At 44.1% G+C, this 12,524-nt stretch overlaps 1 protein-coding gene across 3 annotated transcripts in view; it reads right to left on the bottom strand.

Moving 5' to 3' along the window:
- The window catches only part of LOC109879165 (kinesin-like protein KIF13B), a 66,440-nt gene extending 55,025 nt beyond the window's left edge, over positions 1-11,415 (bottom strand). For 2 of the 3 annotated variants that reach the window (XM_031836782.1, XM_031836779.1), the window contains exons 1-6: positions 10,964-11,415; positions 10,712-10,809; positions 10,273-10,358; positions 9,913-10,006; positions 1,775-1,787; positions 1,608-1,668 (exon numbers count right to left, since the gene is read on the bottom strand). In XM_031836782.1, coding sequence (XP_031692642.1) covers positions 1,608-1,668; positions 1,775-1,787; positions 9,913-10,006; positions 10,273-10,339 — 235 coding nt within the window. In that variant the 5' untranslated portion in view covers positions 10,340-10,358; positions 10,712-10,809; positions 10,964-11,415. Of the gene's footprint in view, positions 1-1,607; positions 1,669-1,774; positions 1,788-9,912; positions 10,007-10,272; positions 10,359-10,711; positions 10,810-10,947 lie in introns of all 3 variants that reach the window. The other variant, XM_031836780.1, reaches the window with a different exon arrangement.
- Positions 11,416-12,524: the final 1,109 nt, after the last annotated feature.

Genomic DNA, 12,524 nt, shown 5'->3' on the forward strand with positions numbered 1-12,524 from the left:
CCACGCAGCGCTCTGGGACCAGGAAACACAGTGTTTCCCTCCACGCAGCGCTCTGGGACCAGGAAACACGGTGCTTCCCTCCACGCAGCGCTCTGGGACCAGGAAACACAGTGCTTCCCTCCACGCAGCGCTCTGGGACCAGGAAACACAGTGATTCCAGCCCCTCCACGCAGCGCTCTGGGACCAGGAAACACAGTGATTCCAGCCCCTCCACGCAGCGCTCTGGGACCAGGAAACACAGTGTTTCCCTCCACGCAGCGCTCTGGGACCAGGAAACACAGTGATTCCATCCACGCAGCGCTCTGGGACCAGGAAACACAGTGTTTCCCTCCATGCAGCGCTCTGGGACCAGGAAACACAGTGCTTCCAGCCCCTCCACGCAGCGCTCTGGGACCAGGAAACACAGTGATTCCAGCCCCTCCACGCAGCGCTCTGGGACCAGGAAACACAGTGATTCGAGCCCCTCCACGCAGCGCTCTGGGACCAGGAAACACGGTGCTTCCCTCCACGCAGCGCTCTGGGACCAGGAAACACAGTGCTTCCCTCAACGCAGCGCTCTGGGACCAGGAAACACGGTGCTTCCCTCCACGCAGCGCTCTGGGACCAGGAAACACAGTGCTTCCCTCCACGCAGCGCTCTGGGACCAGGAAACACAGTGCTTCCCTCCACGCAGCGCTCTGGGACCAGGAAACACAGTGCTTCCCTCCACGCAGCGCTCTGGGACCAGGAAACACAGTGATTCCCTCCACGCAGCGCTCTGGGACCAGGAAACATTTGCTTTTGGTACAAAACCTGTTCTAAGGCTGGGGTTACACAAAGCAACTTGCACGCAATTTTAGTTGCTTGCAGCAGAGTTGCTTCTTGATTGCTTCGTGAAACACCCCCCCCTGCAACTAATAAAACAACTCACCTGATACCTGGTTAAATCCAATTGAAACTTTTCAATTTTGTGCAACTAGTTACAAGCAGCAGCCAATCAAAACGAATGTGTTTATCACGTGATCGATTCTAAGGTTCGGAACGCTGACCCAGTTGTCATGTCAACGGGAGATGTTTAAACAAATAGCGCCATTAGGGCTAGTCTGTACATGGTTTGGAAGTCAATAAAATGTCATGGTGAACTCAGACCTCTCTCTAACCAGTTTCAACTGGAATTGTTCAACGTAAGCTGCGCTAGCTAGTGAGTTTGCTGTTAGCTTGGTTAGCTCGTTGCTAGCAGTTCTGGCGATTTAATTTTGGTATTCTAAACTCACTCCATGTCATCTGCTGCATTTGGCCTCATTACACTGGGATTTTACCAATTATTTGTTTATATAACCATTTCGTTATTGTGGAAGGATCGATTTAGACAAATTTAGCTACATTTCTTAAAGACATCGACTGGGTTTTGTGGATATTGTAGCTATGTCCTTTTGTCCTGGTATCCTGGGTGTAGTGTGAAATTGCACCTAGATGCAGTTCCTGGGTCCATTTAGCAATGGTTAAGGTTTAGGACTGGGCAAAGGAAATCTGATCCTAGGTCTGTACCTAGGGGAAACTTCACCCCAGAGCATTATTTTGTTAATGAAAAAATATATATGTATTCAACATTTTGATATGTAACTAACCTGCAAACTTGTCTGTGTCGGCCTCATCCATGGACCAGAAACAGTAGTCATAAGCAAAGACCTGAGCGGGGGAAAATGACAGCCAGTTGAGGAACACACACAAAACCTTCGTAGTGATTAAATAGTGATGTTGTAACCTCACAATACTGTCCTGGTTAAGGGCTCACCTTAGGCTGATTCCTGGACAGGACAACAGAGGAGAAATGGAAAGCCACAGTTAAAAACAGCCTCAAAACAAAGTGGGCTAATAACTAATAACACCAGTGTTGAGTAGCATTCAGGTACAGGGTAAAACATTTAACCTATTAAAAAAAAACGTATTTACTAACAAAGTCCGAAGGTGACGAAAAAAATAGTGTTTTTAATCATCATAGGCTTAAAGCTGTAAATCCAACTAATCCTCATACCATGGCTCTGAGACGTGAGAATGCTGTGACCTTCACTCACTAAAGGCCTTGGAACGAATAGGCTAGGCTGCGCTTGGAACGATTAGGCTAGGCCGCGCTTGGAACGATTAGGCTAGGCCGCGCTTGGAACGATTAGGCTAGGCTAGGCCGCGCTTGGAACGATTAGGCTAGGCTAGGCCGCGCTTGGAACGATTAGGCTAGGCCGCGCTTGGAACGATTAGGCTAGGCCGCGCTTGGAACGATTAGGCTAGGCCGCGCTTGGAACGATTAGGCTAGGCCGCGCTTGGAACGATTAGGCTAGGCCGCGCTTGGAACGATTAGGCTAGGCCGCGCTTGGAACGATTAGGCTAGGCCGCGCTTGGAACGATTAGGCTAGGCTGCGCTTGGAACGATTAGGCTAGGCCGCGCTTGGAACGATTAGGATAGGCTAGGCCGCGCAAGGAAAGATTAGGCTAGGCTAGGCTGCGCTTGGAACGATTAGGCTAGGCTAGGCTAGGCCGCGTGCTCTTCAAACCCAGACGGACGTTCCTCCTCTCCTATATCAAAACATCAACTTCAATACGGTTCAATAAATTTGAGGTAATTACACCTTATCCATCTGTGCATACACTACCGTTCCAAAGTTTGGGGTCACTTAGAAATGTCCTTGTTTTTGAAAGAAAAGCACTTTTTATCCATTAAAATAACATCAAATTGATCGGAAATACAGTGTAGACATTGCTAATGTTGTAAATGACTATTGTAGCTGACAACTGTTGTTCTGCTGTTCTGATTAAAGAAGCAATAAAACTGTCCCTCTTTAGGGACAGTGGGAAAAACTGGCTCAAAACCAGAATAGAAAGAGTGGGAGGCCCCTGGCTGTGCCACTCAAGGACACTCAAGGGCATTCAGAGACTTGTCTCAAAGCCATTCCTGCGTTGTCTTGGCTGTGTGCTTAGGGTCGTTGTCCTGTTCGAAGGTAAACATTTGCCCCATTATGGGGTATTGTGATGTCATTAAAGTTATGTGAGTTTATACAATACAGGTAACTGCCAGAATAAAGGAAACACTTGAGTCAATGAGGGATACAGAGTATTTTGAAATCAGGTGCTTCCACACAGGTGTGGTTCCTGAGTTAATTAAGCAATTAACATCCCATCATGCATAGAAATGCCAAGTTGCCCATTATTTTGGTTACCATGGTTAATAGAGATCTCAGTGATTTAAAAAGAGGGATCTCAAGGGAGCACAGGGTTACCATGGTTAATAGAGATCTCAGTGATTTAAAAAGAGGGATCTCAAGGGAGCACAGGGTTTCTTAAAAATTGTTTTTAAATTAAAATGTGTATTAACTAGGCAAGTCAGTTAAGAACAAATTCTTATTCACAATGACGGCCTACCGGGGAACAGTGGGTTAACTGGTCTAGGAACAGTGGGTTAACTGCCTTGTTCAGGGGCAGAACGAGAGATTTTTACCTCGTCAGCTCGGGGATTCGATCCAACAACCTTTCGGTTACCGGACCAACTATCTAACCACTAGGCTACCTGCCATTTAAAGTGTGTGTGTGTGTGTGTGTGTGTGTGTGTCAGTCGCCAGATCTCAACCCCTTTGAACACATATGAGCGGTTCTGGAGTGGCACCTGAGAGCATTTTCCACCATGATCAACAAAACACCAAATTATGACATTTCGTGTGGAAGAATGGTGTCGCATCAAGTTCCAGACACTTGTTTCTTCCATCCAATAGACTTCCAGACACTTGTTTCTTCCATCCAATAGACTTCCAGACACTTGTTTCTTCCATCCAATAGACCTCCAGACACTTGTTTCTTCCATCCAATAGAATTCCAGACACTTGTTTCTTCCATCCAATAGACTTCCAGACACTTGTAGAATCTACGCCAAGATGTAATGAAGCTGTTCTGGTTCGTGGTGGACCAACGCCCTTTTAAGACACTTTATGTTGGCGTTTCCTTTATTTTGACAGTTACCTGGACCTACCAACTATACTTAGAAAGTGGGTGATTTTATATATTTCTATATATTTATGCCTAGTTGCAACTAAACCACAGGGTAGCTTGGCTGACTTTTAAACAAGACCCTCCCGTGTAGAAGTAGTGTGTGTTACAGGCCCTTTATGAAAGAGCAACATTAAGCCTGTTGGCTTCTCCTGGCCTGCTGGAGCATTCCTCAACTCTGATAGCTGGCACATCTTTACAGCCAGCAAGAGAGTTCTTTTTTTTTTTTTAAATGTTCCTCTCACTCTCTCAAGGGGCTCTAACAATACATGTTAAAAGCAACCCCGGTAAGAATACCCCACAATTAAATGACTGATTTAGTTTGTCAGTACATAAACATTCCATCCCTGATAAGGACCGTAAAGACAGCAGGTTTATTATAGCCCAAGGCCTCCGCTGGCTGAGATCCTCCACTAGCTGTTTACTAGTCTTGTGATCTCCTAAACCAATAGAAAAACTAATCTTATTATAAAGAGACAAATATTGAATAGTTCCAAGGACATTTATTCATAAAAAAAAAAAAGGCCCAGACCTCCCTGCAGCAGCATGATGCTCTGGTAAGATCATCCTTTAATGACCCAAATGGAATCTGGGAAGAGATTCATTCTGAAGCTGGCAGAAGCCTGCAAAACATGTTCATATTGAGCCCAGGGGATAGACAGCACAGACAGACAGCACTGCAGCGTGTCAGGGCAGAAATCACAATCAAAAACAAAAATGTCCCCACTGCTGATTGTAGACTATAGAAAGGGGCCCATAGGCTAACAACCCCCCCAAACTAACCAGGGCCCATAGGCTAACAACCCCCCCAAACTAACCAGGGCCCATAGGCTAACAACCCCCCCAAACTAACCAGGGCCCATAGGCTAACAACCCCCCCAAACTAACCAGGGCCCATAGGCTAACAACCCCCCCAAACTAACCAGGGCCCATAGGCTAACAAACCCCCCAAACTAACCAGGGCCCATAGGCTAACAAACCCCCCAAACTAACCAGGGCCCATAGGTTAACAAACCCCCCAAACTAACCAGGGCCCATAGGTTACCAAACCCCCAAACTAACCAGGACAGGTATTTGTTCTGCTGAAACAGGTCACCACCTCACCAGAACAGGTACACAATCCCTCCTGTGAGCATCCATCACATCTGCACCCTCACTCACTGACTGACTCACTACAGAACAGATACACCCTTTGTAAAGAAAGGCACAGGCCAGGCCAGAGCAAAGGGGAGGGTAGAGGAGTGGAAAGGAGGATTAGAGCCAAGTTACCAGACAGAGTTGACTCTTTCTGTGACTGACTGTACATACAGAACACGGCATACCAGGCAGCTGTAGCTCTTTAATGGAGCTGATGACACAGAAGGTATATACTGTAGGTAGTTTAGGCTGATGGGACTAGAGAGGAGACAATGGTCAACAGGGAAGTATGAGGTCGTTTTCCTTCTCTACACTGAAGTCTATACCATGTCCTTTGAGCATTGAACTGTTAAGGTCATTCTATGTACATTGTAGACTAGCCTACCAGTACTGTATCTGCGTTAACTGCAATTTATTGTCAAACTCAGTCTTGTAGATTATTTGAACATGATGAACAACAAAATGTTTTAAAAAAGGTCCTGAAACAATCATTCTGATTCCCATGTGAGAGTGACTAAAATATCACCCAGAATATTTAAGGGGGATTGTTCCATGCTTGATAAAAGACCCAGCTAACACCAGACACAGATGAAGACCCAGCTAACACCAGACACAGATGAAGACCCAGCTAACCCCAGACACAGATGAAGACCCAGCTAACCCAAGACACAGATGAAGACCCAGCTAACCCAAGACACAGATGAAGACCCAGCTAACACCAGACACAGAAGAAGACCCAGCTAACACCAGACACAGATGAAGACCCAGCTAACACCAGACACAGATGAAGACCCAGCTAACACCAGACACAGATGAAGACCCAGCTAACACCAGACACAGATGAAGACCCAGCTAACACCAGACACAGATGAAGACCCAGCTAACACCAGACACAGATGAAGACCCAGCTAACACCAGACACAGATGAAGACCCAGCTAACACCAGACACAGATGAAGACCCAGCTAACACCAGACACAGATGAAGACCCAGCTAACACCAGACACAGATGAAGACCCAGCTAACACCAGACACAGATGAAGACCCAGCTAACACCAGACACAGATGAAGACCCAGCTAACACCAGACACAGATGAAGACCCAGCTAACACCAGACACAGATGAAGACCCAGCTAACACCAGACACAGATGAAGACCCAGCTAACCCCAGACACAGATGAAGACCCAGCTAACCCCAGACACAGATGAAGACCCAGCTAACCCAAGACACAGATGAAGACCCAGCTAACACCAGACACAGATGAAGACCCAGCTAACACCAGACCCAGATGAAGACCCAGCTAACACCAGACCCAGATGAAGACCCAGCTAACACCAGACCCAGATGAAGACCCAGCTAACACCAGACCCAGATGAAGACCCAGCTAACACCAGACCCAGATGAAGACCCAGCTAACACCAGACCCAGATGAAGACCCAGCTAACACCAGACACAGATGAAGACCCAGCTAACACCAGACACAGATGAAGACCCAGCTAACCCAAGACACAGATGAAGACCCAGCTAACACCAGACACAGATGAAGACCCAGCTAACACCAGACACAGATGAAGACCCAGCTAACACCAGACACAGATGAAGACCCAGCTAACACCAGACACAGATGAAGACCCAGCTAACACCAGACACAGATGAAGACCCAGCTAACACCAGACACAGATGAAGACCTAGCTAGCCAGTAACTAACACCAGACACAGATGAAGACCTAGCTAACCAGTAACTAACACCAGACACAGATGAAGACCCAGCTAACACCAGACACAGATGAAGACCCAGCTAACACCAGACACAGATGAAGACCCAGCTAACACCAGACACAGATGAAGACCTAGCGAACACCAGACACAGATGAAGACCTAGCTAACCTGTAACTAGCTAACACCAGACACAGATGTAGACCTAGCTAACCTGTAACTAGCTAACACCAGACACAGATGTAGACCTAGATAACCTGTAACTAGCTAACACCAGACACAGATAAAGACCTAGCTAACCTGTAACTAGCTAACACCAGACACAGATGAAGACCTAGCTAACCTGTAACTAGCTAACACCAGACACAGATGAAGACCTAGCTAACCTGTAACTAGCTAACACCAGACACAGATGAAGACCAAGCTAACCTGTAACTAGCTAACACCAGACACAGATGAAGACCTAGCTAACCTGTAACTAGCTAACACCAGACACATGAAAGGGGAAACAGAAGTATATTTGTCAACTTTAATTATATTTTCTGACACCCTAAAGTCAAATGTTGGCACCAGTAGAGTAGCTATCTGAATATACAAACCACTCCCTCCGCAAACACGCCTTCTCCGATGTTGGTTACAAGGCAGTACTTATTTAAATTAGATAAGAGAATATAATGTTAGCATGGGTGTATTAAAATGAGTTAAGGTGATATCTCCCTAGTCATCCCGTCTCCTGAATCCAAGCGTTTGACATGGGGGAATGGACCAGTAACAAACTTGATCAATGTAGCCGTAATATTAATTGTTCACACTTTGGTGATCACACTTTGATCTGCTTTTATCCAAATATCGTCCAATTTCATGAAAAACCATGATTTTGGACTGTTCATTGCCTTTAAAAGAAAATAAATCAGTCTCAAGACTTCAATGTGATTGGTGCCACAAATGCTAAAACCTTAGCATGTGGAAACAGTGGAGGACAACGAAACCAAGGCTTTGCTGTCATACCATGTCCATAAACTGCTAACAGGTTCAGGAAATCAACAGGCCATTTTGTAATTTGGGTAAACTAACCATTTATGTAAAACCTTTTGTGTTTATTACATCCTAACACACGCGCTTCTACACCTGCATTGCTTGCTGTTTGCGGTTTTAGGCTGGGTTTCTGTACAGCACTTTGAGATATCAGCTGATGTACGAAGGGCTATATAAATACATTTTATTCGATTTTTTTGATCTGCAACAAATCAGTTTGGTGGAAAATGTACATATTTTCTTTATACAGATTTTTAGAATTAACACATGAAAATTTGTCACCAACTGGATGGAAACTGAGCTAACGACTCCAAAATAAACCCACAAAAAATATATTTTTTTCCCTAATAAACTTCCTGCAATTGAAGAACCTTCTGGGGGGAAAAAAATAAGCATTTTGTTACTTTTCAACAAGCTAGTAATCTATGATAAGGGTTGACCTCGAGAGGAGACCAGTCCAGTGGCCTAGAAACCCAACGCAGAGCAAGCCATCTCAAGCCTCTGTTCCAATATACACTAAACCACACCACTTACAATGAAGCCTTGTACAGTGGATGTCGATTCTGGCAGCCAACCACACTTCTCCGATTCAGAGGGGTAGGGGTAAAATGACGAAGACACATTTCAGTTGAAGACATGCAATTGTACAACTGACTAGGTATTCCCCTTCCAGTTGTACAACTGACTAGGTATTCCCCTTCCAGTTGTACAACTGACTAGGTATTCCCCTTCCAGTTGTCCAATGACTAGGTATTCCCCTTCCAGTTGTACAACTGACTAGGTATTCCCCTTCCAGTTGTTCAACTGACTAGGTATTCCCCTTCCAGTTGTTCAACTGACTAGGTATTCCCCTTCCAGTTGTTCAACTGACTAGGTATTCCCCTTCCAGTTGTACAACTGACTAGGTATTCCCCTTCCAGTTGTACAACTGACTAGGTATTCCCCTTCCAGTTGTACAACTGACTAGGTATTCCCCTTCCAGTTGTACAACTGACTAGGTATTCCCCTTTCCCTTCCCTTGAAAATGTATTTGCCCTCTTTCTGATTTTCTCTATTTTTTTGATACTGCTATCAGAACTTCAACCAAAACCACATTTTTTATACTTATTTTCTTATTTGTTCACTCAGGTTCCCTTAATCCATCTAATATTAATTAGATAATGGGAACTTGAAGGAACAAATAATAAGCATTACTAAAAAATCCTGTTAGCAAGTTATAAAACATCCCAATTCCCCTTTATACTCTTGAGCTGGCAATGACTGCAACCAAATGCTTGCTGTAGTTGTTGATCAGTCTCTCACGTCACTGACATGGGTACCATCATGTCTGGTGAAAACCAAAACACTGTATTCCACAGTAAGAACCTCATACCAACGGCCAAGAATGGTGGTGGTAGTGTGGTGGTTTGGGGATGCTTTGATGTCATGACAGGACTTGAAAAGAGCAGTTCATATTTGAAAACCCACAAATGTCTCTGAGTTAAAGCAGTTCTGCATGGAAGAATGTGCCAGAATTCCTCCACATTGATGTGAGAGACTGATCAACAACTACAGGAAGTGTTTGGTTGGAGTCACTGCAGCTACAGGAAGTGTTTGGTTGGAGTCACTGCAGCTAAAGGTGGTACAACCAGTTAGAGTGTAACGGGCCAATTACTTTTCCACACAGGGGCGTTGGGTGTTGCATAACTTTGTTTATGAAATAAGTATGTCATTGCTGTGTTATTTGTTCCCTCGGGTTCCTCTTTATCTAATATTAGGTTTTGTTTGAAAAATGTGTAAACATTCAGGATCAACAATATGCAAAAGGGGGCGAATACTTATTCACTGCATCTGGCATGTATTCTAAGTCGTAAGCTAGTGTAGGCAAGATATTAGAACGTAACCATAGTGATATCTAATGGCTGCCAAAAAAATGAGCCGTTGCTTGTCGCTGTCCTCATACCTTGAGCTGACCGCAGCATTCCTAGAGCTCCCGCTGAAAAGGTTTGTGTGTGTGTGTGTGTTTGTTTCTACCTGGGGTCTCCCTTGCTCAGGTTCTGACTAGCTGGATTCAACACTGTCTGGTTCCCGTTCATCTCCACCACACATTTAGTCTTCAGATCCTTTTCTGGCGGGGAACACACAGGACAACAACAGTAAACAAGAACAGTTGTGATGGGTCCAGGAATAGCTGATGATTCAAGGCTGCTAAAAAAAATATTTAAAATAAATCACACAGCTAGGTGCATCAACATAGCCACACCAACATGTCCTAATGTTTACATAATGAATAGAGGAGTTTTGTTTTATTCTAATAATTATTCTAAATAGCACCATGCTATTTCAGTCCATGTCAAGCAAGCACTGGTCACAAGGTTTGTGTTATGAACTCACCTCTTCTGTTCATTGGTCGGAGGCGAACAGCGACCTTTACGTTGGAGTTACTCAAGTTGTCGTCCATGGCAGTAGGTTTTCTGTTGCTGGAATGAATCAGATTCATTAATAACGCATACCATCACTGTACTCGTATGAATCGTGCCACATCCCTCTTGGTATACATTCTAGTATCTAGCTACTGGTTTCATCTTGACAAAATGCACAAAACGTAGAATGGTTGATCTAAAAAATAAATAAAAAAATCACAGGTTATTTAATCATACGAAGATATAGAAAGTCAACTATAACTACACCCACAGACAAACACACTACTTACTGTAGGTTTTGTATTCAATCCAGTGCGTCCCAAGAAGGAATGAAGGCTGTCCGAAAAGTCAACTCTCGCAACAACAAAAACTAAAAAGAGTTTAGCGGACAGAGAAAGCTGTCAACTCACCGTGAGAATAATTATTATTTCTCCCTTCCTCGAACTTCCCAAATGCAGGCAGAGTTGTCTTCCAGAAGTGCACCTTCCTTGGCTAGTTTGCGTGTTAGCTGGGTAAAAACAAACATGCATATGGTGACATTGGCGGATTTTTTTTGCCAGCAACAAATATGAACAGTTTAGATAGAAAGTTGTCTTGAGTTCTTGCTATTATAAAAACATTCTCAATATGCACAAATTACACTCACAGTGTTGCAAACTCACCGGGAACGACGACAGCGCATTGCGAAAACGAATAGTTTTTCACCTGTTGCATTTCCTGATATCACCCGTAGAGATCACTGAAGTCATCCTAAACAGTCCTGAAACCTTAACCGGGTTTAGTGGGGATACAAATTGCCTCACTCTTGTAGATCTGCGCAAAGGTCTGATCGTCAAGAATAAACTGTTCGACAGTTCCCTGATTTATTGTAGATCATTTTCTATCTTAAAGTTGTTTCGGAAAATATACTGTCTATTTATAGTAAAAGTTGGTGGAAAAAGATTATTATTATTGATGTCGGAAGTATTTTTCAAAAGCTCCTTTCATTAGAGACAGCGTCCAACGTTTTACATTATTTTGTTACGGACAGGGAATTTATGGGAATAAAAAGAATAAGCGCTGTGATGTTATTTTACGACAGTTTCCAGCAGCGGACGGCATGACTCGTGCAAGTGTGATTGAGTGTTGTTTACAAAATTGACAGTTCTCTCATCTTCTCTAAGTTATTTTAGGCTTTATAACGCGTTTCATATTGTGAATTTAGAGTATTAACGTAACAGAAGATATGGGGGGAAGCCAAAGAAAAAGAGTACGCGTGTGGAACTATCCTCTACATTTCAGAAATGCTTCTCTCTGCTTGGGTTTGCTAAATTAGCCATGCTGCTAACTTACAATTCAGCTAACTAGCAAGGGAAAAACTGCATATCTATGTAATCAACCAACCCTGTCTCCGTTTTTGTAGACTAATAAAAAGTGAGAATGCTAGGTATGGGTTGACTATCTAAGCTAGTTATCTATAGCTAGTTATTTATCTATGTTGTTGCTATGTGTCGGTAGCTAGCTAATGCCAGCTGATCTGAGCCGAGCTGGTGATGATGATGATGATGAGCATTGCTGATGTCATCAATCAGCTAGTCGAAGCGCATGAAGAAGGAAATGACGTCAACCTCAACAAGTAAGAACCCCAACCTAACCAAACGTTAGCTACCTAACCTTAATCAACAGCTTTCCGTCAACTGCTTTTTGGTAATTGGTTACTATTCTTATCGACACTATATACACAAAAGTATATGAACACACCTTCAAATGAGTCGATTTGTTGCTGACAAGGTGTATAAAATCGAGCCTATAGGCATGCAATCTCCATAGACAAACATTGGCAGTAGATTGGCCTTACTGAAGAGCTCAGTGACTTTCAACGTAGCACCATCCTAGGATAAGTAAGTTCGTCAAATTTCTGCCCTGCTAAAGCTGCCCTGATCAACTGTATGTGCTGTTATTGTGAAGTGGAAACGTTTAGGAGCAACAACGGCTCAGCCGCAAAGCGGTAGGCCATACTAGCTCACTTTTGTTGCAACACTGATTACCGAGTTCCAAACTGTCTCTGGAAGCAACGTCAGCAGAATAACTGTTTGTTGGGAGCTTCATGAAATGGGTTTCCATGGCCGAGCAGCCGAAACACAAGCCTAAGATTACCATGCGCTATGCCAAGCGTTGGCTGGAGTGATGTAAAGCTCACCTCCATTGGACTCTGGAGCAGTGGAAACACGTTTTCTTGGAGTG

The sequence above is a fragment of the Oncorhynchus kisutch genome, linkage group LG12, assembly GCF_002021735.2.
Source record: "Oncorhynchus kisutch isolate 150728-3 linkage group LG12, Okis_V2, whole genome shotgun sequence".
In the NCBI taxonomy this organism is placed as follows: Eukaryota; Metazoa; Chordata; class Actinopteri; order Salmoniformes; family Salmonidae; genus Oncorhynchus; species Oncorhynchus kisutch.